The sequence below is a fragment of the Brachypodium distachyon genome, chromosome 2 (genome assembly GCF_000005505.3).
Source record: "Brachypodium distachyon strain Bd21 chromosome 2, Brachypodium_distachyon_v3.0, whole genome shotgun sequence".
NCBI lineage: Eukaryota > Viridiplantae > Streptophyta > Magnoliopsida > Poales > Poaceae > Brachypodium > Brachypodium distachyon.
In genome coordinates, this window is record NC_016132.3 from 43,652,816 (window position 1) to 43,673,738 (window position 20,923).

Below are 20,923 nucleotides of genomic sequence, written 5' to 3' on the forward strand. Positions count from 1 at the left end.
TGCAATTCGTAGCGGCATCCTGTTAGCTAGCGCAGTGATACAACTGTATCCATTCATTACCGGGAAGCTTTTGCATCACCAACCCACAAAATCTGAGCAAGGATGTTGTCATCAGCGGCTCCATTCCCCAGCCCCAGCAGCCTCCTTTCGCCGACAATACCAAGGACACCAAAGCCCCCGTTATTCTCCCTTCCGCGGTCTCGCTCTCGCCTCCACCTCCGAGCTCGATCCCCCGAGATCAAGGGGGCAGTCGCCGGAGCAGCAGGAGCCCTCGCCTCCTCTTTCATGGCGGGTGCCCAGCCGCAGACGCGCGATGGCCAAAACGAAGGGCTAGAGGAGGCTATGAAGCTGCTGTTCGTCGAGATGGGCGTCGGGTACGACCAGCACGGCCAGGACATCACTGCCGCCGCCGTGCGCGCCTGCAAGGACGCCATCTCCTCCAACTCCATCCCCGCCTTCCGCCGCGGTAACACAATCGCCTCCCTGTCTCTATCAGCCATTTCGTCGAACACCTGGACGGCAGCAGAGAGCTTCCTTGGATCATGCTCCGAGTTCCTCAATTATTGGTGAATTGATCCTTGTTTGGGTGCGGATTGCATCTGCAGGGTCGATACCTGGGGTGAACAGTGAACAGATGAAGCTGCAGATCAAGCTCGGCGTGCCGAGGCCCGTGCAGCATCTATTGGACTTTGAGAGAATCAAGGCAGTCTTCCCCTAGTGAGCATTCTCTCTGCCGTTTTTTCGTTCCTATTGGTTCTTCCAATATTGCATCTGTTTCAGAATCAGGTGCAATGCTATAATCTGATGGATTATTTTTTATGTGAAGCAAAATTTTGAACAGTGCCTAGGTTAGTGTCAGTCAAATCATTTCAGGGCATATATTCCATATTGCAGAGCATGGAAATTTCAATTAAGGTTAAGGGAATAATTCAAAATTGCTATCAGACCACCCAAGGAAAAGGTGCCAAATGTTTTATCAAGCAGCACAACACGAGAGTGTGTTGGAATGTTTAATACCACCATGCGTCCATGTGTTTCAGATGCAGAAGAATTCCTTCAGGCCAGCAAGACAGTTTCCCGAGCAGATGCAAAACTAACAAGTGTAAATAACAAGACAAACCACCTTAAGTAAACGAAGCCTACTGTTTCATTAACTGTCGAGCATTGTACTTATGGTGAGTGATCGAATGTTAAATAGTTGCATTATGCAATGTACGGCAGCAGCCAATAATGCAAAGGCAGCTTATATGAATTTATGTGGATATGTACCTTGAAGAGGCAATCTGACGATTGACATTACTCATTCAGAAGATGAACTTGCAAAGCTGAAAATTGGATATTCAGAGTACTGAATTATAGAGTTCCTATAAGGCTATGGTCATGGTTGCACCAACCAATTACTTGGTAGGCAATCAGAAAAATTAACATAACCATGATTTGACAGTAAAAACTCACCACAATTGAGTAGTATTGGTATATCATAAAGGCTTGGCTGTGAGCGCATCATGATCATCGATAACAGCTAACTGGAATCTAGAGGTTTGCCTCAGATGTCGGATGTCCAGGCTTTAATTCACTGCAGTTACTGAACTTCTGACAATTTGCATCTTTGTGTCACATGACAGCTTGTACATATTTTCCTCGTTTTTTTTTTTGCAGTGGCGAGATCACTAGCATTGAGGTTGTCGAAGGTGGGATGATTTGTTCGAGTGGCACGTGCATTGAAGCAATGGGAGACAAAAACGATGACTGCTACATAGTCAATGCTGCAGTCTATGTTGGTTACTAATGTTATTTTAGAGGAAGTGTTTTCCCTAAAAAAAAAACTTTAGAGGAAGTGTTCTGTCTTGGCACAGTAGAAAACTGAAATCCTACCCAATACGTATGTAACTGTTCTGAATGCATCTTGTTCTTGTCTTTTAGTGAATCTTGTTCTCTGAACATCTGCGACACCCCTGTGCCATTTCATTGTTTCCACCAGATTAGGGTCTTCAAGGCATTCCGTTGCATTTTTCTCTTGCTTGGTTAATCCAACTAAACGCACTCTGCAGGCATTGTTAAATGCGGTATTGGTTTCTTGACATCCTCATGCAAGTTTGCCTACTGCGTCCGGGCAAGTAACTTGAACAGACGAGGATGATGTGTACTTGCTGATTTGGAGAATGGAGGCCGAGAAGAATGCTGTATGTATACATAGCTTTAAATCTCTGTTTCTAACAGTGGGGGTTCGTGTCAAGATCTTGGACAGTTGGAAAGCTAATTTCCACTGAAACAGCAGAGCTTTCTGATGTGTACTCCCCTCCGTTCCATAATTCTTGTCGAAATTTTACATGTATCTAAACACTTTTTAAGAATAGATACATTCATTTTTGGACAAATTTGAGACAAGAATTATGAAACGGAGGGCACATCTGCTCTGCTGAAGGCTGTAGCAGAGAAGTTGTCCGGTTCATAGGAATTGTCCTGGAGATTGTCATTGTGTGCATGGGCAAGCGGAGGGTCTTGACCACGTAAAAGTTCTCTTTTCTTATGCTATAGCCTTTTCGGCCCTGTGCTGTCCGCCGATGGATTGCCTTGGAGTACTGTCAGCAGCAATGACCAGGTAGTTCCAGGAATGAATTCGATGCAATTTGCCTTCACCGCGCTGGGAAGGGCCAGGGAGAATCAAGTTTTTTGTTTCTTTTAACTGACAACTGTTTCGTTGGTGGTGGGCCTGCTATTGTATATATCCTGCCGTGATTGCATCTTGTACTCTTGAGAGCCACATGCGGCTTGTAAGGCTGGTCATAATACATGGTAACTTAGACTAATAATATGTCCTAAATTACTATCATAGTGGGTAGTAATATATATGTGGTGTCATGCATTGTGTCATTTATTAGGTTGTAAACTCATCTTGCTTTGATTTGTGTCATGTTACCACAAACCTCTCTTTCCTCATTAATAACATGTCACATCATCAAATTTGTTTAGTTGGCACTTACGTTATCACCTTTGTTACTGCCATTATGACCAGCCCAAGGCATCTCAGTCCGCTAGTGCTGTGGCACATGGGTGATGTGGCAGGAAAAACTGAGCAAAAAAGATGAAACGGTCTCTTCTGCAAGAAACGGTAACGACGTTGATACCTAGGCCTTCGTACCGATCCAAAACGTCGTTGGAACGACCTCCTCGTTACCTGGGTGGGACCCGCCAAAATTACGGATCGATCTGTGCAGTTCGCCTCCATCCCGATCCCCTTCGTGGCCAAAAATTCCCCTCCGTCCTGGCTTCCTGCGCTCCTTCTATCTGCCTTCGATCTCTCCGCAGGTCACCGCCGCCGCCATCGCCGCAGCTCGCGGGCGCCGACGACATCGCCGCAGTTCACGGGCGCCGCCGCGCAGCCACCATTACCGCAGTTCATGGACACCGCCGCGCCGTCTCCTTCGCCGCAGATCAACGGCAGTGCTGCGTCGCATCCTCCTCCGCAGGCCACCGGCGTCATGGTTCGCTGCACCTCTGCTGATTGTTGGTGAGCTGCTCCTCGTGCTTTATTTCCACAGAGGCCCGTAATCAGCGTTGTGGAATTTTTGGGATTTGTTTTTTGAGTTCAACGAGATCTTATGTTGACTGCAATTGAATGTAGTGAGCCCTCCCTAGATGTGTCTCCAGTCAATCTTTTACTTGTTTTGCAACAATCGAGTTCTTGTTAATTTATAGCCAAAATTATTTGATTAGGACAAGCATGGTCATACCTGGAGCTTCAGTTTCATCGTTGCAACGCAACATCAATAAAAGAAGATTCTTTTGCTGTTCATAATCTTGAATTTCGTAATATGAAAAGAGGATGTGTTTTGCAAACTGAATGTACTTTTCTGCTGTTATAGTGTATAGTGGATCAGCCAAACTAATCACACAGGGCAAGATAGTTTCTACATGAATACATATGTATGCCACAAAGTTGTAGTGTATAGTGGATCAGCCAAAATAATCACACGGGACTCAGGCTGGACATACGAGCTGGGCCGGCTCGGCCCGAGCCTGCTTCACTTTCAGCCCGAGCCGAGCTTCGAAAATGGGCTCGTTTTGCCTTCGGGCCGAGCCAGGCTCGGCTCGCGAGCTGGCGGCCCGAGAGCTACAGTGGCAGCCTAACCCAATATTTCGAAGCCCATGGCGACGCCCACGACGCAACTGTCCAAGGCCGAGGGGAATTAGGGCGACGTGAACGATCCCTCGATCTGTCTCGGCCTCGACTCTCTTCCACGACTCTCCTGGTCCGCCGCCGCCGCACAACCCCCGCCGGCTGCTGCCATGGAAAACGTGCTCGTGCTGGCCGCTAGGAGCAGGTGCTGGGCGGCTCATCTCTTGCCCGCATCGGTCTTATGGCTGCCATGATGCTGCGCCGCCGCCTTCATCCATGCCAACGCTGGTCCCTCCTTGTTGACCTCGGCCTGTTCTCGCCCCTCGCTGGCAACGACGGGGCCGCAGAGGTAGACGATGACAGGGTCGCAGAGGTAGAAGACGACGACAAGGTCGCAGAAGTAGACGATGGGGCCGTGGAGCTCGATGGGAACCTTCTCTGGTCGTACTACGTCGTCTACGACTCCGTCGCCTGCCTCCGTACACCTCTGCCCTCCAGCTCGCGAGCTCGCCGAGCCAGCAAAAACGGCTCGCCAGAATTTTGGGCCGACCGGAGGCGAGCTCGTGACGAGCTAGACCGAGACCGAGCCGAGCCGGCTCGGCTCGGCGTCCACACTGACACAGGACAATAATTAAATAGTCTTGCAGAGTCTAGTAACAGAGAAAAGAATGTGCTGTTGGAGCGATCGTTACTTGTATATAATTTTTTATTTATAGTACCGACGTTGGTATAAGCCCATTGAAGTTGCCCTAATGGTGTAAGACTGTAAGCTCTTCTTTTTGCGAGAAGTGTAAGACTGTAAGCTTAGCTAACCGGACCGACGAAGAACGCGATGCTTGATTTTACAAGCTTGACCTTTTTGTCCTTTGCTCTAGAAATATTATTTACTCCCTCCAATCATACTACTTCTCTCGATTTAGTTCCAGTAACATGGGTCGGAAGAAGTGCATACAGGCTTTTTGTTGCGTACATGGATCGTTCTTACGACCGATCTTGTTATTCAGGATCCATCGTATACGTATTGTATGGTAACGTCGACCGATGATGAAGCATACTCGATGATGCATCGATCGATCTCGATGTAATGTTGGTCACGGATCAGCTGTCCATGGTGGGGTAGTATGCGTAGGAGGCGATGCCGCAGTTAGCGCCGGCGACGTCCCCGCGCGCCACGCGCATGTATCCCTTCTCGCCCCACAACGTACCCCACTGGTTCTTCACCACCCAGTACTCGTCCCCACTGTCGTCCTCCGCCCCATACCCGACCACCGTCACGCCGTGGTTAAGCCGGCGCCCGCAGGACGCGCTCCCGGCGTAGACGCCGCTCTTGTAGTGCCGGAAGTCCGGCTCCGAGGCCTCCAATGCCACGGCCACCGGCTGGCCCGCAGCGAGCCCCCGCAGCGCGCCCTCGTCGCCGCCCAGGCGCGCGAACCGGGCACCGCCCACGGACGCGGCCGAGTTTGCTGGAGAGGCGCCCCGGCACGCGCCCTTCTGGGCGGCGTACGCGTAGGCCGCCTCCGGCTGCAGCCCGCCGCTGGCGGCCACGTAGCGGAGCGCCGCGTTGATGTCGCCCCCGTCGCAGGTGTTGCCGCCGCCCGTGCAGTCGAGCACTTGCTGCTCCGACATGGAGATCAGGTTGCCCGTCGCGATCTTGACCAGCCCCTCCGTCGCCGCCACCGCCGCGAACGCCCAGCAGCTCCCTGCACGCACGCGTAAAAGCATTCACGAACATGCTTGACATGCTATAATGCTATGCATGCAGTATGCAGATGTGCGTACCGCAGGAGCGTTGGTTCTTGATTTCGGTGACGGCGCCCTGGGCCCTCCAGTCCACGCTGTCCGGCACGTCCTGCCCATAATCCGCCAGAGCGGTAGCCTTGGACATGTCCTGATCCTCGGGACGAAGAAGCCCGCCGGGGCCGGGCTGGTGGTGGCGGTAGCCGAGGTGCTGCTGCAGGAACTCGTGGTCGGTGAGGTCGGAGAAGTGGTTGAGCCCGAGCGTGTACGTGCGGTTGCCCGACCGGTTGACGGCGTCCACGTGCCGCGCGTTCGCCCCGAACACCTCCTGCCGCCGCGCCTTCTCGTCCGCGTCCTTGTACGCGCGCCCGAACCTGGCCATCCAACGCTCGTGCCGAGACGCCACGGTAACGTGCCGCGCTTCCCCTGCCGACGCAGCGGCCGCGAGCACTAGCATCAGCGCGCAGCAGATGATCAGTCGGCGGGAGCTGGGAATCGACGCCATTGCTCAGTTAATCAGTTCGCTTATTTGTTAAGTGGGAGCAGTATTCCGCATGTGTTCCTATTTATACGCGATCTAGCTAGGGAGCAAAGAGGAGTGGATGCATGCGTTCCGTTGGTCGATGGATGGATGGATCGATCACGGTTGTCGCGCGCATGTAACAACATTATTGCAGGTGGAGTGCGTTCATGCGCTGCATTAATTGTTGATTGCGAGTCCACGGGTGGATTCATATCCGGCTGCTGGTCTCCTTCCTTTTTTCTGTGGAGATGGAGATTCCTTTTGTTTTCCGGCTGGCTGGTGCTCTGCTGGCCACTAGCATGCCGGAGCGGAGTGCGTTATAGTACTACGCCGTAATCGAATCGTATTGATATACTGTATTTTTTTTCTTTGTTTCTCGATCGGAAGATGTTGCATTGTTGCATGCATGCATGCATGCATGCGCGCGCGTGGATTGTATGCCAACGTGGGAAGCTGGAGAAGTTGCTGTCTGATCGGAACGGCCTGGGCATCGGCGTGCGCTTCCACTTGCTCCTTTATCCGTCAAGAAGCAAAAATCTGAAACGTGCATGAGATTTTACCGAGTAGCAAAATCTGTGAGACTGGTGCATGCACGAAGGACCATTCCATTTTTGAATGCGTCAAAGATCGATTGGCCATTTGGCCGTATGGAAATGCGTTATCGCGTCGGCGCACTTGCGGAGTTTCTCGGCGTAGAGACGGGGGCTCGGGACAGGAGACCAGTTTCTCGGCGTAGAGACGGGGGCTCGGGACAGGAGACCAGATAGACATTTTTTCTCATTTTCATATTTGGTTTCGTTGGGACAAGACTTTAACCAAGTACTCCTTTCGTTCTGAACGTCACTTATTTCAAGGCGAAGGAAATATAAGGATAACTTTATTAATATGATCACATCATCACGAACTATGTTTCAGTTTGACTTAGGTTTGGCCGATTGTTTCCTTTTAATTTGTGCGGAGCATGTACGAGTACAATATATACTATGCAATACTCTCTCTTTATCAAAAAAATGTCTCCCACTTATTACAAAATTTGCACTAACTTAATACAAAATGACCGACATTTTTTATAGACCGGAGTACCTAACAGTGCATTCGTAGGAGATTCAAAGACAGACTTCGCATTTGCTTTTATATAGCAGGTTCCTGGTGACTCGCGCATCATATCAGACCGGTCAGCGCTTGGAATAACCCAATGCGGATAAAAAAACAGCTAATTTTAGCACAAAGCTTGTAACCCATGCTACTGGACAAGAGGGGTCCCAGAGACCCATACCGCTAGTCGTGATCAAGCCAAGCATTAATTGTTATTGTTTTCGACAACAATTAGAGTAAGAGGTGTCAAAACTCGATGGCACAAGTACGAGTATAAAAGTAGGGCGTGTACGTCGGCCTTATATCAAATGTTGTCGTACACTTGGATAAGTTGACACGTCAATATTTTTTGAATAGGTTCGGTCGATCCTGCGGGTGCGACTTAGTCCTATGTTAGGAGAGGCTTCAAGGGGGTTGTTAGCCAAAGCGTTCAGGTCGATCGAGCCTCCCCGAATCACTTAGCAAGAGGTCGAAAGGGGCCGCCTCGTACTTGGGCCGAATGAGGCTTTCCAAGTAGCGAGATCGAGATACCCTTAAGACTCTAACCCGATTCCCTCTCCTTCGGGCTTAGGCCGAACGAGGCTTTCCGAAATTCCGAAACTAGAGCTCCTCTCAAAGAGGCTCTCTAGCCCTCTCTCCTTGAGTTTATTCAAGTGAGAGTGAATGATACATGCCCCATGAGAAGTTTTATAGCCTAGGGGTACATGACAAAAGACCATGGCTACTTTTGAGGGAGAGAGAAAAGTGGAGGCAAAATGATAAAAGTACCTCCTTTGGTCCATAGCTTTTGTGTGCACCATGTGAGAAAAGTAGGACTTGGTCTATGGTCCACCATGGACTAAGGGCCCCCTCCTCTCACCTTTTTTGCTTCCTACTCTAACTCATTTGACCTTTTGACCATGGCATGAGAGGCTTGACTCGTTTACTAGTCTTCCTTTGCCACGTAGGCGTCTTGACTCGTGCTTGCGAAATATTGATTTGGTCGTCGCCACGTAGGATTTACGGCCCGGCCCATATAAGGGTTTTATTTTATTACAACAGTAATTAAGACCGCTCTATGCAAATTCTTTGTCGTAAATAAGTTAGCATTGTTTTGATTCTATTTTACTTTTGAAAAACTATTGCAGTGGTATGTTTTTTCTTAAACGATCACTGATATATGTTAGATTATAGAGTTCAATGAAAGTTATAAGTTATACATGGATTTTTTTTCTCTCTCTTTACAGGGAGAAGAACGTGTATCTCCTGCTCGCACACTTTTGGTGTGCGCAATAGCACAAGTTTTGTTAGACGCCTCAGAGGGGCAGGAATTTCTTGCACTTTTTTTAGAAGCCACATCACACCCTCCACAGAGCAAGGTAGGTCCGACCACTGGAGGGGGGCAGAAGTGCTCTAAAGGAGCACGAATGAACCTTCACCTGAGCACCACACTGTACATACACACCGCGCCGCTCTCAAGGGGAGAGAAACCAAATCATCTATGAGAATAGTAGGGCTTGGGCCGTCCCGACACAGGTGGAAGTGCCTCAAGAGCCCAGCATTTCTCATCACTTTTGACTATCCAAGAACCAATGTTTGCCCAGGGCCCCCGCCCCGGTGTCCAGAATCCAACTACGCCCAGCGCAGCAAACCACCTTCACCCCCTTCAAAAGGCCGCCGCCTTGACTTTCCTTCTATGCCACGACATACCTGATCGAGCAAAATCTGCACACAAGACACATATCCACTGCCCAGAACAACCACGGCCACTTCCCGGAACCACCATCCCAGCATGCACCGCCACGAGCATCGCACATCACAGGCCCAGCCAACGGCCCCTGAGCCACCGTCACTGCGAGCACACGCCTAAAGGAAGACCGAGAGGCCACCAATCCCGCCAGCACCGCACACCATGAGCCCCGGCCACCAGCACCCTCCAGCCCCAGATCTGGCGCCGCATCGGCCATCATTCCCGTCGCCCGCCTTTGCGTACCAAAGAACATGCTGGCATGCGCGTCACTGCCAAGGCCTCCGGGATCACTATCCCGGCCTACGCATGCTTGATCGCGCAAGAGCGCTACCACCTGTGGGGTTCGTTGCATAGGAAACAAAAAAATTCCTACGAGAAGTGCGGAAGAAAACCCAAGAATATATATACTAGATGTATGTAACGAGAGGGATCATGAACACCATACCCTCGTAGACCGCTAAGCGTTACGATCACGAGATCGTTGTTGGTGTAGTGGAACTTTCAATGAGATCAATCTCAGTGCCGAACGGACAGCACCTCCTTGGTATCCACACGTTCAGCTTCACGTTGTCTCCTCCTTCCTCGATCCAGCAAGCGAGAGGGAGAGGTAGACGAGATCCCGGCAGCACGACGGCGTGGTGACTATGGTGAATATTCTCACGGGCAGGGCTACGCCGTGCGCGTGAGAAGAGGAGGAGAGGGGGGCTCAGGGGAGAGAGATCCAACTGAAAACTTGGGGTGTCTCTCTCCCTTGCCCCCCCTTCTATTTATATAGGGGTAGAGGAGGCGTGGCCGGCCAGGACTCTCCGGCGGCCAGGACTCTCATGCGGCCAGGACTCTCCCGCGGCCAGGACTCTCCTCCTGGCCGCATGGGCCCTGTGGGCTAGCCCCTCGGCCCATTAAGGCCAGGGTGCTCCCTCACAGGCCCATTTAGCCCAGGGATAGGTGGGCCTCAAGGTGGAACCCTCCGGATCCCTCCGGAACCTTCTAGAAGCTTCCCGGTCAAAACCGGGAAATATTCCAAACTTTCCAGAACCCTGAAAACAACTTTCCATATATAAATCTTTATCTCCGGAACATTCGGAGCTCCTCGTTGCGTCTAGGATCCCATCCAAGACTCCGAATCATAATTCGATATCATCATCATTTATCTCATCTAACCCAAGCAACATGAAACATTAAGTGTGTGACCCTACGGGTTCGAGAACATGTGGACATGATCAAATATCAATAACCAATAGCGGGACCTGGATGTCCATAATAGTTCCCACATATTCCACGAAGATCTCATCGGTTGAACCACTATGTCGAGGATTCAATTAATCCAGTATCCAATTCTCTTTGTCTCGCGATATATTACTTGCCCGAGATTTGATCGTCGGTATCGCCATACCTAGTTTAATCTCGTTACCGGCAAGTTCTCTTTACTCGTTCCGTAATATAATACCCCCGCAACTAAACACATTAGTCGCATGCTTGCAAGCTCATTAGGATGTTATATTACCGAGAGGGCCCAGAGATATCTCTCCGTCACAAGGAGTGACAAATCCCAGTCTTGATCCATACAACCCAACAAGCACCTTCTGGGATACCTGAAAAACACCTTTATGATCACCCAGTTACGAGATGACGGTTGATGCCCACAAAGTATTCTTCCGGTACTAGGGAGTGGCATGATCTCATGGTCTAAAGAAATAATATTTGACATAATAAAACATAAGCAACTTAAACTTAAGTGACACGATCAAAAGCTATGTTTAGGTTTGGGTCTGTCCATCACATCATTCTCCTAATGATATGACCTCGTTATTAAATGACAACACATGTCTATGGTTAGGAAACCTTAACCATCTTTAATCAACGAGCTAATCTAGTAGAGGCGTATTAGGGACACGGTATTTGTTTATTTATCCACACATGTATTTGAGTTTCCAATCAATACAATTATAGCATGGGCAATAAACATTTATCAAGAACAATGAAATATGATAATAACAAATTTATTATTGCCTCTAGGGCATATTTCCAACAGTCTCCCACTTGCACTAGAGTCAATAATCTAGTTTACATTGTAATAAATCTAACACCCATGGAGTCTTGGTGTTGATCATGTTTTGCTCGTGGAAGAGGTTTAGTCAACGGGTCTGCGACATTCAGATCCGTATGTACTTTGCAAATCTTTATGTCACCATCCTTGACATATTCACGAATACTGTGAAACCGGCGTTTAATATGCTTGGAATTCTTGTGAGACCTCGGCTCCTTGGCGTTGGCTATGGCACCAGTGTTGTCACAATAGATGTCCATGGGATCCAACACACTCGGAACCACACCAAGTTCTGATATGAACTCCTTCATCCAAACTCCTTCCTGTGCCGCTTCTGAAGCAGCCACATATTCCGCTTCAGTTGTTGATGCTGCCACAACGCTCTGCTTGGAACTCCTCCAGCTAACTGCACCACCATTCAAAATAAATACGTATCCGGACTGAGACTTAGAGTCATCCGGATCAGTGTCAAAAATAGCATCGACGTAACCCTTTACGACGAGCTGTTCGTCACCTCCATAAACGAGAAACATTTCTTTAGTCCTTTTTAGGTACTTAAGGATATTCTTAACTGCTGTCCAGTGTTCCACTCCTGGATCACTTTGGTACCTGCTAGTCAAACTAACAGCATGACACACGTCTGGTCTAGTACACAGCATGACATACATAATAGAGCCTATGGCTGAGGCATAGGGGATACTATTCATCTTTTCTCTATCTTCTGCCGAAGCTAGACACTGAGTCTTACTCAATATCTTACCTTACAACATGGGCAAGAACCCTTTCTTTGCTTGATCCATTTTGAACCTTTTCAAAACTTTGTCAAGGTATGTACTTTGTGTAAGTCCTATCAGGCGTCTTGATCTATCTCTATAAATCTTGATGCCTAATATGTAAGCTGCTTCACCAAGGTCTTTCATTGAAAAACTTTTATTCAAATAGCCTTTAACACTTTTAAGAAGTTCTATATCATTCCCAATCAGCAATATGTCATCCACATACAGTATTAGAAATGCTACAGAGCTCCCACTCACTTTCTTGTAAATACAAGCTTCTCCGTGAGTTTGGACAAATCCAAACCCTTTGATCACCTTATCAAAACGGAGATTCCAACTCCGAGATGCTTGCTTCAGCCCATAAATGGAACGCTGAAGTTTGCATACCTTATTAGCATCCTTAGGATTGACAAAACCTTTGGGCTGAACCATGTATAACTCTTCCTCAATGTGACCATTAAGGAACGCGGTTTTGACATCCATCTGCCAGATTTCGTAATCGAAAAATGCAGCAATTGCTAACATAATCCGAACAGATTTTAGCATCGCTACGGGTGAGAAAGTCTCATCGTAGTCAACTCCTTGAATTTGTCGAAAACCTTTTGCGACAAGTCGAGCTTTATAGACGGTAACATTTCCATCAGCATCTGTTTTCTTCTTGAAAATCCATTTGTTCTCAACGGCCTTTCGGTCATTCGGTAAGTCTACCAAAGTCCATACTTGGTTTTCATACATGGATCCCATTTCGGATTTCATGGCTTCTAACCATTTTTCGGAGTCTGGGCTCATCATCGCTTCCTCATAATTCGCAGGTTCATCGTTGTCCAACAACATGACATTCATGACACGAGCATTGTACCACTCAGGAGTATTACGTGTTCTCGTCGACCTGCGAAGTTCAGTAGTTGTCTCATTCAAAACTTCATGATCATTATCATTAGCTTCCTCTCTAGCTGATGCGGGATGCACGGGAACAGTTTCTGGTGCTGCGCTACACTCAAATTCGAGAGAAGGTTCAATAACCTCATCGAGCTCTACCTTCCTCCCACTCACTTCTTTCGAGAGAAACTCCTTCTCTAGAAAGGACCCGTTCTTAGCGACAAACACTTTTCCTTCGGATCTGTGATAGAAGGTGTACCCAATTGTTTCTTTAGGGTATCCTATGAAGACGCATTTTTCCGACTTGGGTTCGAGCTTATCAGGTTGTAGCCTTTTTACATAAGCTTCGCATCCCCAAACTTTAAGAAAGGACAGCTTAGGTTTCTTGCCAAACCATAATTCATACGGTGTCGTTTCAACGGATTTAGATGGTGCCCTATTTAAAGTGAATGCGGCTGTCTCTAATGCATAACCCCAAAACGACAGTGGCAAATCAGTAAGAGACATCATAGACCGTACTCTATCCAATAAAGTACGATTACGACGTTCGGACACACCATTGCGTTGTGGTGTTCCAGCCGGCGTAAGTTGTGAAACAATTCCACATTGTCTTAAATGCGTGCCAAACTCGTAACTCAAATATTCACCTCCACGATCCGATCGTAGAAATTTAATTTTCTTGTTACGATGATTCTCCACTTCATTCTGAAATTCCTTGAATTTTTCAAATGTCTCAGACTTGTTTTTCATTAAGTAAATATACCCATATCTACTCAAGTCATCTGTGAAGGTTAGGAAGTAACGATATCCACCGCACGTTGTAACACTCATTGGTCCGCACACATCAGTATGTATGATCTCCAACAAGTCACTGGCCCGTTCCATTATGCCTGAAAACGGGGTTCTAGTCATCTTACCCATGAGGCATGGTTCACATGTATCAAATGATTCAAAATCAAGTGATTCAAGTAGTCCATCAGAATGGAGTTTCTTCATGCGTTTTATACCAATATGACCTAGACGGCAGTGCCACAAATATGTTGAACTATCATTATCCACTTTGCACCTTTTGGCATTAACATTATGAATATGTGTGTCACTACTATCGAGACTTAATAGAAATAAACCATTCACAAGTGGTGCATGACCATAAAAGATATTACTCATATAAATCGAACAACCATTATTCTCTGATTTAAATGAATAACCGTCTTGCATTAAACAAGATCCTGATATAATGTTCATGCTCAACGCAGGCACCAAATAACAATTACTAAGGTTTAAAACTAATCCCGAAGATAAATGTAGAGGGAGCGTGCCGACGGCGATCACATCAACTTTTGATCCATTCCCGACGCGCATAGTCACCTCATCTCTTGCTAGTCTTCGTTTATTCTGTAGCTCCTGTTTCGAGTTACAAATGTGAGCAACTGAACCAGTATCAAATACCCAGGTGCTACTACGAGTACTAGTAAGGTACACATCAATAACATGTATATCAAATATACCTTTGACGTTGCCAGCCTTCTTATCTGCCAAGTACTTGGGGCAGTTACGCTTTCAGTGGCCAGTCCCCTTGCAGTAGAAGCACTCAGTATCCGGCTTAGGTCCAGATTTGGGCTTCTTCGCGGGAGTGGCAACAGTTTTGCCACCCTTCTTGAAATTTCCCTTCTTACCCTTTGCCTTCTTGAAACTGGTGGTCTTATTGACCATCAACACTTGATGCTCCTTTTTGATTTCCACCTCCGCGGTTTTTAACATCGCGAGGAGCTGAGGAAGTGTCCTATCCATCCCTTGCATATTGTAGTTCACCACAAAACTTTTATAGCTAGGTGGTAGTGACTGAAGAACCCGGTCAATGCCTAATTCATTAGGAATCTCAATTCCCAGTTGTCTCAGGCGGTCGGCGTACCCAGACATTCTGAGCACGTGCTCGCTAACGGAGCTGTTCTCCTCCATCTTGCAGTTAAAGAACCTTTCGGAGGCATCATACCTCTCCGCACGGGCTTGGGTCTGAAATAAAGTATTCAGTTCCCCAATCATAGCATATGCCGAGTGGTGCTCAAAACGCTTTTGGAGCTCAGGTTCCATACCAAGCAAGAGGCCGCACCTAACTACATTGTGGTCCTCAGATTGAGTCAGCCAAACGTTCCTAACGTCAGCAGACTCAGTTGCTGCGGGTTCTGCACCAAGCGCTGCATCAAAAACATAAGCCTTTTTGGCAGCTTCGAGGATAATCCTCACATTCCGGAACCAGTCCGTAAAGTTGCTTCCATTGGACTTCAGTTTATCTTTCTCTAGGAGAGTATTCATATTGAACGTAGTACGAGCCATTGATCTACAGCATATTTGCAAAGGCAATTAGACTAAGTTCATGATAATAAGTTCAAGCTAATCAAATTACTAATGAACTCCCACTAAAATCAACATCCCTCGGGTTGTTTAGTGACACATGATCCAAATCCACTACACCAAGTCCGATCATCACGTTAGATGGAGTAGCTTCAATGGTAAACATCAGCATGTTGATCACATCATTCATATGACTCATGTTTAACCTTTCGGTTCCTTGTGTTCCGAGGCCATGTCTGTACATGCTAGGCTCGTCAAGTTAACCAAAGTATTCCTGTATGTGTAAAACTGGCTTACACCCGTTGTATGCGAACGTAGAGTTTATAACACCCGATCATCACGTGGTGCTTCAAAACGACGAACTTTTGCAACGGTGCATACTAAGGGAGAACACATTATTATCTTGATATTAACAATGAGGGATCATCTTATAATGCTACCGTCAACTAAGCAAAATAAGATGCATAAAAGGGATAAACATCACATGCATAAATAATGTGACATGATATGGCCTTCTCTTCGTGTGCCTTTGATCTCCATCTCCAAAGCACGGGCATGATCTCCATCATCACCAGCATGGCGCCTAGGTCCTCGGGCGTCATGTATAGTTGCCTCCACCAACTATTGCTACTACGACTATTGCTACTACTAGCGATAAAGTAAAGCAATTACATGGCGATTAAATCATTGACACGAAGGTCATACAATAATTAATGAGACAACCATACGGCTCCTGCCAGTTGCCAAACTCACGACATGCAAGTCGTGAAATATTACAAAACATGATCATCTCATACATCAAATATATTATATCATATCTTGGCCATACCACATCACATGCCCCTGCAAAAACAAGTTAGACGCTTCTACTTTGTTGTTGCATGTTTTACGTGGCTTTAGGGGCTGCACTAAAAGAACCGTTCTTACTTACGCAAAAGCCACAACGGTGATATACAAATTGCTTATTAACCATATAGGCCTCCCATTGCAAATCAGATTTCAACTATAGTGGGAGAGACAGACACCCGCCAGCCGCCTTATGCAATACAAGTTGCATGTTAATTGCGGAACCGGTCTCTTGTGCGAAGACAAGTAAGGTTGGTCCGAGCCGCTTCATCCCACTATCCCGCAAAATCCGATAGTGCACAAAGGAGGTAGCAATATGAACATCAACGCCCACAACTAAATTGTGTTCTACTCGTACAAAACATCTACGCATAGATCTAGCTCTGATACCACTGTGGGGTTCGTTGCATAGGAAACAAAAAATTTCCTACGAGAAGTGCGGAAGAAAACCCAAGAATATATATACTAGATGTATGTAACGAGAGGGATCATGAACACCATACCCTCGTAGACCGCTAAGCGTTACGATCACGAGATCGTTGTTGGTGTAGTGGAACTTTCAATGAGATCAATCTCAGTGCCGAACGGACAGCACCTCCTTGGTATCCACACGTTCAGCTTCACGTTGTCTCCTCCTTCCTCGATCCAGCAAGCGAGAGGGAGAGGTAGACGAGATCCCGGCAGCACGACGGCGTGGTGACTATGGTGAATATTCTCACGGGCAGGGCTACGCCGTGCGCGTGAGAAGAGGAGGAGAGGGGGGCTCAGGGGAGAGAGATCCAACTGAAAGCTTGGGGTGTCTCTCTCCCTTGCCCCCCCTTCTATTTATATAGGGGTAGAGGAGGCGTGGCCGGCCAGGACTATCCCGTGGCCAGGACTCTCATGCGGCCAGGACTCTCCCGCGGCCAGGACTCTCCTCCTGGCCGCATGGGCCCTGTGGGCTAGCCCCTCGGCCCATTAAGGCCAGGGTGCTCCCTCACAGGCCCATTTAGCCCAGGGATAGGTGGGCCTCAAGGTGGAACCCTCCGGATCCCTCCGGAACCTTCTAGAAGCTTCCCGGTCAAAACCGGGAAATATTCCAAACTTTCCAGATCCCTGAAAACAACTTTCCATATATAAATCTTTATCTCCGGAACATTCGGAGCTCCTCGTTGCGTCTAGGATCCCATCCAAGACTCCGAATCATAATTCGATATCATCATCATTTATCTCATCTAACCCAAGCAACATGAAACGTTAAGTGTGATACCTGAAAAACACCTTTATGATCACCCAGTTACGAGATGACGGTTGATGCCCACAAAGTATTCTTCCGGTACTAGGGAGTGGCATGATCTCATGGTCTAAAGAAATAATACTTGACATAATAAAACATAAGCAACTTAAACTTAAGTGACACGATCAAAAGCTATGTTTAGGTTTGGGTCTGTCCATCACATCATTCTCCTAATGATATGACCTCGTTATTAAATGACAACACATGTCTATGGTTAGGAAACCTTAACCATCTTTAATCAACGAGCTAATCTAGTAGAGGCGTATTAGGGACACGGTATTTGTTTATTTATCCACACATGTATTTGAGTTTCCAATCAATACAATTATAGCATGGGCAATAAACATTTATCAAGAACAATGAAATATGATAATAACAAATTTATTATTGCCTCTAGGGCATATTTCCAACACCACCACCACAGAGATCCCCCACGGACCCTTTGGGGGAGTGGAGCTCACTGCAAGTGTGGCGGTGGAGGCTGCCAGCGGCCGCAGCTCGAGGGGAGATGGGGAGAAGCCCTTTGCAGCAGCGGATAGGGTTTTAAGCGGTGTCTTTGTGTTTAAATTATGTTCCACCCACCATAGCACAGTTTGATCACTAAAAAAGTAAAAAGTGAGAAAAAGGTTCAGTTTTCAAATAAAGTTGACAGAATACAAAAGAATTTCTCGGAGAAATAAAAGAGTATAAAAGTATTCAAATCTTAATTCTGCGTCTAATTTAAACAAACGAAAATGACATATCCTGTTGTGGTATTGAATTCGCTACTCTAGTTGGGTTGAATTTGTATTTAAAATATTATGGTAAGAGTACATTTTTTTTTACCGAATGGTACGAGTACAATTTGTCTCCATGTTGCCAAAGACCTGCCACACAAAAAAGAGACTAACGAATTTTATTGTAGTTCAAACCCGCGTTAGTTGTACGTCATAGGGCACACCGAAATTTCCTCGGCGTATCCCTCGGTGTATGAGTGCTTGTCTGTTGTCCTCGCGCCGAGGGCAAACGGTCTTCGGTTACGAGTTGGGCGTCCGGCGCTATTAGCCATTTTCCATTCGTTGGTGCATGCGACCTTTGACCCGACCATAAATTAATGGGTCTTCTCAGGGAGATCCCGATCAGATCAGACAGCAAGCCGCCTGTCCGTGCACCCGCGCGGGCACGCAACGGCATCCTGTAGTCCAGCATGGACACGACCGATCTCTCGCGTATAAATAGGAATTGCATGCAGCATAGTTGGTACGTACTCGGCACTCCCCAGCTGAACCATACATACAGTAAATAATGGCACGGTTTCCCAGCTTGCTCCGCCTCTGCGGCGCGCTGCTAGCGCTCGTGGCCACCGCCATCGTCCATGCCGCGGCGGCCGCTCGAGGGGAAGCTGCCGTGGCGGCTCGGCACGAAGAGTGGATGGCCAAGTTCGGGCGCGTGTACACGGACGCCCAGGAGAAGGCACGGCGGCAGGAGGTGTTCGGGGCCAACGCGCGTTACGTGGACGCCGTGAACCGGGCGGGCAACCGCACGTACACGCTCGGGCTCAACAAGTTCTCCGACCTCACCGATGACGAGTTCGTGCAGACGCACCTCGGGTACCGGGGCCACCAGCAGGGCGGGCTTCGTCCCGAGGAGGAGAACGTGTCGAAGGTTGCTGCTCTGGGTTATGGCCAGGCCGACATGCCGGAGAGCGTGGACTGGAGGGCCCAGGGCGCCGTCACCGGAGTCAAGAACCAGGGCTCTTGCGGTACGTACAGTATTCTGCAGCTGCACGTACATAAATAGCATAGACCAAAGTTCGTAAATGTGTTTACGACGCGAGACTGGTTTCGCGCGTGCAGGGTGTTGCTGGGCGTTCGCGGCAGTGGCGGCGACGGAGGGGCTCGTCAAAATCGCCACCGGCAACCTGATCTCCATGTCGGAACAGCAGGTGCTCGACTGCACGGGCCAGTCCCCTGGCATGGGCAACACCAACACCTGCGACGGTGGCCACATCGACGACGCGCTCCGCTACGTGGCCGCGAGCCGCGGCTTGCAGCCGGAGGCAGCCTACGCGTACACCGGCCTGCAGGGCGCGTGCCAGAGCGGCTTCACGCCCAACTCGGCCGCCTCATTTGGCGAACCCCAGACGGTGACTCTGCAGGGCGACGAAGGCAGGCTGCAGGGCCTCGTGGCCGGCCAGCCGATAGCCGTAAGCGTGGAGGCTTCGGACGACTTCCGGCACTACATGAGCGGCGTGTTCACGGCCGGGACCTCGTCGTGCGGGCAGAGGCTGAACCACGCCGTGACGGTGGTGGGCTATGGGTCTGCGGACGGCGGGCAGGAGTACTGGCTGGTGAAGAACCAGTGGGGGACGTCGTGGGGCGAGGGTGGCTACATGCGCATCGCGCGTGGGAACGGCGCCCCCAACTGCGGCATCTCCGCCTATGCCTACTACCCAACCATGGGCAACTGAACAGTACTTAGCTTGTTAAATCAATCGGTCTATCCATTGTTGCATCGTAGAGTTTAATCACGTTATTACCATGAATAAATGGGAGGGGTTTCCCTCCTTTTCGAGGAAAAAACCATGCTAATAGATGTGCTATGTGTTATATGGATTCTCAATAACGAGATTTCTAAACAATTATATTTATTTTATTTAAGAGCCTAGATGATTATTTCAAACCACCGACGGTCGTTGTCGATTCGATTCTACGTACGCCTGCCGCTTAACCTTTATTTAGCATTGGCAGGATATTTCCAAGAACGATGTTTTGTTAGGCCAAAATCCGCACTGAACTCCCAGTAGAAGTTGAGTCATATTTTTACTTATTTTCAGTTGTACTCTTGCTTTTTAGGTTGAGATTTTTTGAAGAACCATTATTTAATCTAATGGTCGGCAGATTCTTTAGTGAGGCAATTGAGTGCAGAGTTTGGAGATCATCACTTAGAGCCTGTCATTTTTCTCATCTAAATGACAAGATGCAAAACGAGATCATCTAAATGACAAGATGCAAAACGAGCATGCACACGGATCGGCCGTAATAAGGGATTGAATGCCGGTCAGTCGACTAAGTTCTTACTTCTCGGTCCACCAGCCCTTACCTGTTAGTTCGATTGATGTGTGCTCCCGCGCGCGGCCAGCATGCATCCCACGTTCTTTTTTCTCGAACACGCATCTCACTGGTTCTATTTCCCGTGCAAATCCATTCGCACGCGGAAAGCTAGCGCTGGTAAGTTCATGGACTCTGTTTGGGCGCTGGTAAATTCATTTAGTATCAAGTATGGTATGATCGGCAAGACCAAAGCACAAGTCCACTTAATAAAAATGGCCGAAACATAACCCATACAAAAAGCCAATAACCATCACTAGGCATCTCCATGCATGTGTATTGGGACACATCAATTCCAATTTGGCCCTAAGAACATGGATTTTGATTTTAAACAGAATCAACAAATGTACCAGATTGTTTGATTGCCTTCATAAAGAAATGAGAACAAAAATCTAGTAATCGTTTGATTTTTCCCAAAAGTCAAGATGCACAAATAAAAATGAACCTTTAGTGC

General features: G+C 48.0%; 3 protein-coding genes across 5 annotated transcripts; 2 read left to right on the plus strand and 1 right to left on the minus strand.

Moving 5' to 3' along the window:
• Positions 1 to 1,980, plus strand: LOC100824994. 3 transcript variants are annotated; one of them, XR_002963760.1, is made up of 5 exons: positions 1 to 466; positions 606 to 717; positions 827 to 961; positions 1,041 to 1,175; positions 1,660 to 1,798. XR_002963760.1 is itself a non-coding variant. In XM_003569303.4 (3 exons), the coding sequence occupies exons 1-3, from the start codon at positions 103 to 105 to the stop codon at positions 1,787 to 1,789; spliced, it is 606 nt and encodes a 201-aa protein (XP_003569351.1). In that variant the 5' UTR covers positions 7 to 102; the 3' UTR covers positions 1,790 to 1,980. The 3 variants fall into 3 exon arrangements, 1 of the variants encoding a protein (XP_003569351.1); XR_002963759.1 differs by having other exon boundaries at positions 827 to 1,175; XM_003569303.4 differs by lacking the exons at positions 827 to 961; positions 1,041 to 1,175 and having other exon boundaries at positions 7 to 466; positions 1,660 to 1,980.
• A 2,959-nt stretch (positions 1,981 to 4,939) lies between these two features.
• On the minus strand, positions 4,940 to 6,415 carry LOC100841730 (ervatamin-C). The gene is made up of 2 exons (XM_003566831.4): positions 5,900 to 6,415; positions 4,940 to 5,820 (listed from the first exon to the last, which is right to left on the minus strand). Exons 1-2 carry the CDS (start codon positions 6,360 to 6,362, stop codon positions 5,219 to 5,221), a joined length of 1,065 nt encoding a protein of 354 aa, XP_003566879.1. The 5' UTR covers positions 6,363 to 6,415; the 3' UTR covers positions 4,940 to 5,218.
• A 12,212-nt stretch (positions 6,416 to 18,627) lies between these two features.
• Positions 18,628 to 20,014, plus strand: LOC100842032 (ervatamin-C). The gene is made up of 2 exons (XM_003566832.4): positions 18,628 to 19,121; positions 19,216 to 20,014. Exons 1-2 carry the CDS (start codon positions 18,665 to 18,667, stop codon positions 19,827 to 19,829), a joined length of 1,071 nt encoding a protein of 356 aa, XP_003566880.1. The 5' UTR covers positions 18,628 to 18,664; the 3' UTR covers positions 19,830 to 20,014.
• Positions 20,015 to 20,923: the final 909 nt, after the last annotated feature.

Excerpts from the sequence above, each read along its gene's own strand:
- LOC100824994 (XM_003569303.4), top strand. The coding sequence starts at position 103 with ATGTTGTCATCAGCGGCTCCATTCCCCAGCCCCAGCAGCCTCCTTTCG. Across the intron at positions 467-605 it reads CATCCCCGCCTTCCGCCGCG|GGTCGATACCTGGGGTGAAC; the intron begins GTAACACAATCG and ends TTGCATCTGCAG. Across the intron at positions 718-1,659 it reads ATCAAGGCAGTCTTCCCCTA|TGGCGAGATCACTAGCATTG; the intron begins GTGAGCATTCTC and ends TTTTTTTTGCAG.
- LOC100842032 (XM_003566832.4), top strand. The coding sequence starts at position 18,665 with ATGGCACGGTTTCCCAGCTTGCTCCGCCTCTGCGGCGCGCTGCTAGCG. Across the intron at positions 19,122-19,215 it reads CAAGAACCAGGGCTCTTGCG|GGTGTTGCTGGGCGTTCGCG; the intron begins GTACGTACAGTA and ends TCGCGCGTGCAG.
- LOC100841730 (XM_003566831.4), bottom strand. The coding sequence starts at position 6,362 with ATGGCGTCGATTCCCAGCTCCCGCCGACTGATCATCTGCTGCGCGCTG. Across the intron at positions 5,821-5,899 it reads CAAGAACCAACGCTCCTGCG|GGAGCTGCTGGGCGTTCGCG; the intron begins GTACGCACATCT and ends GCGTGCGTGCAG.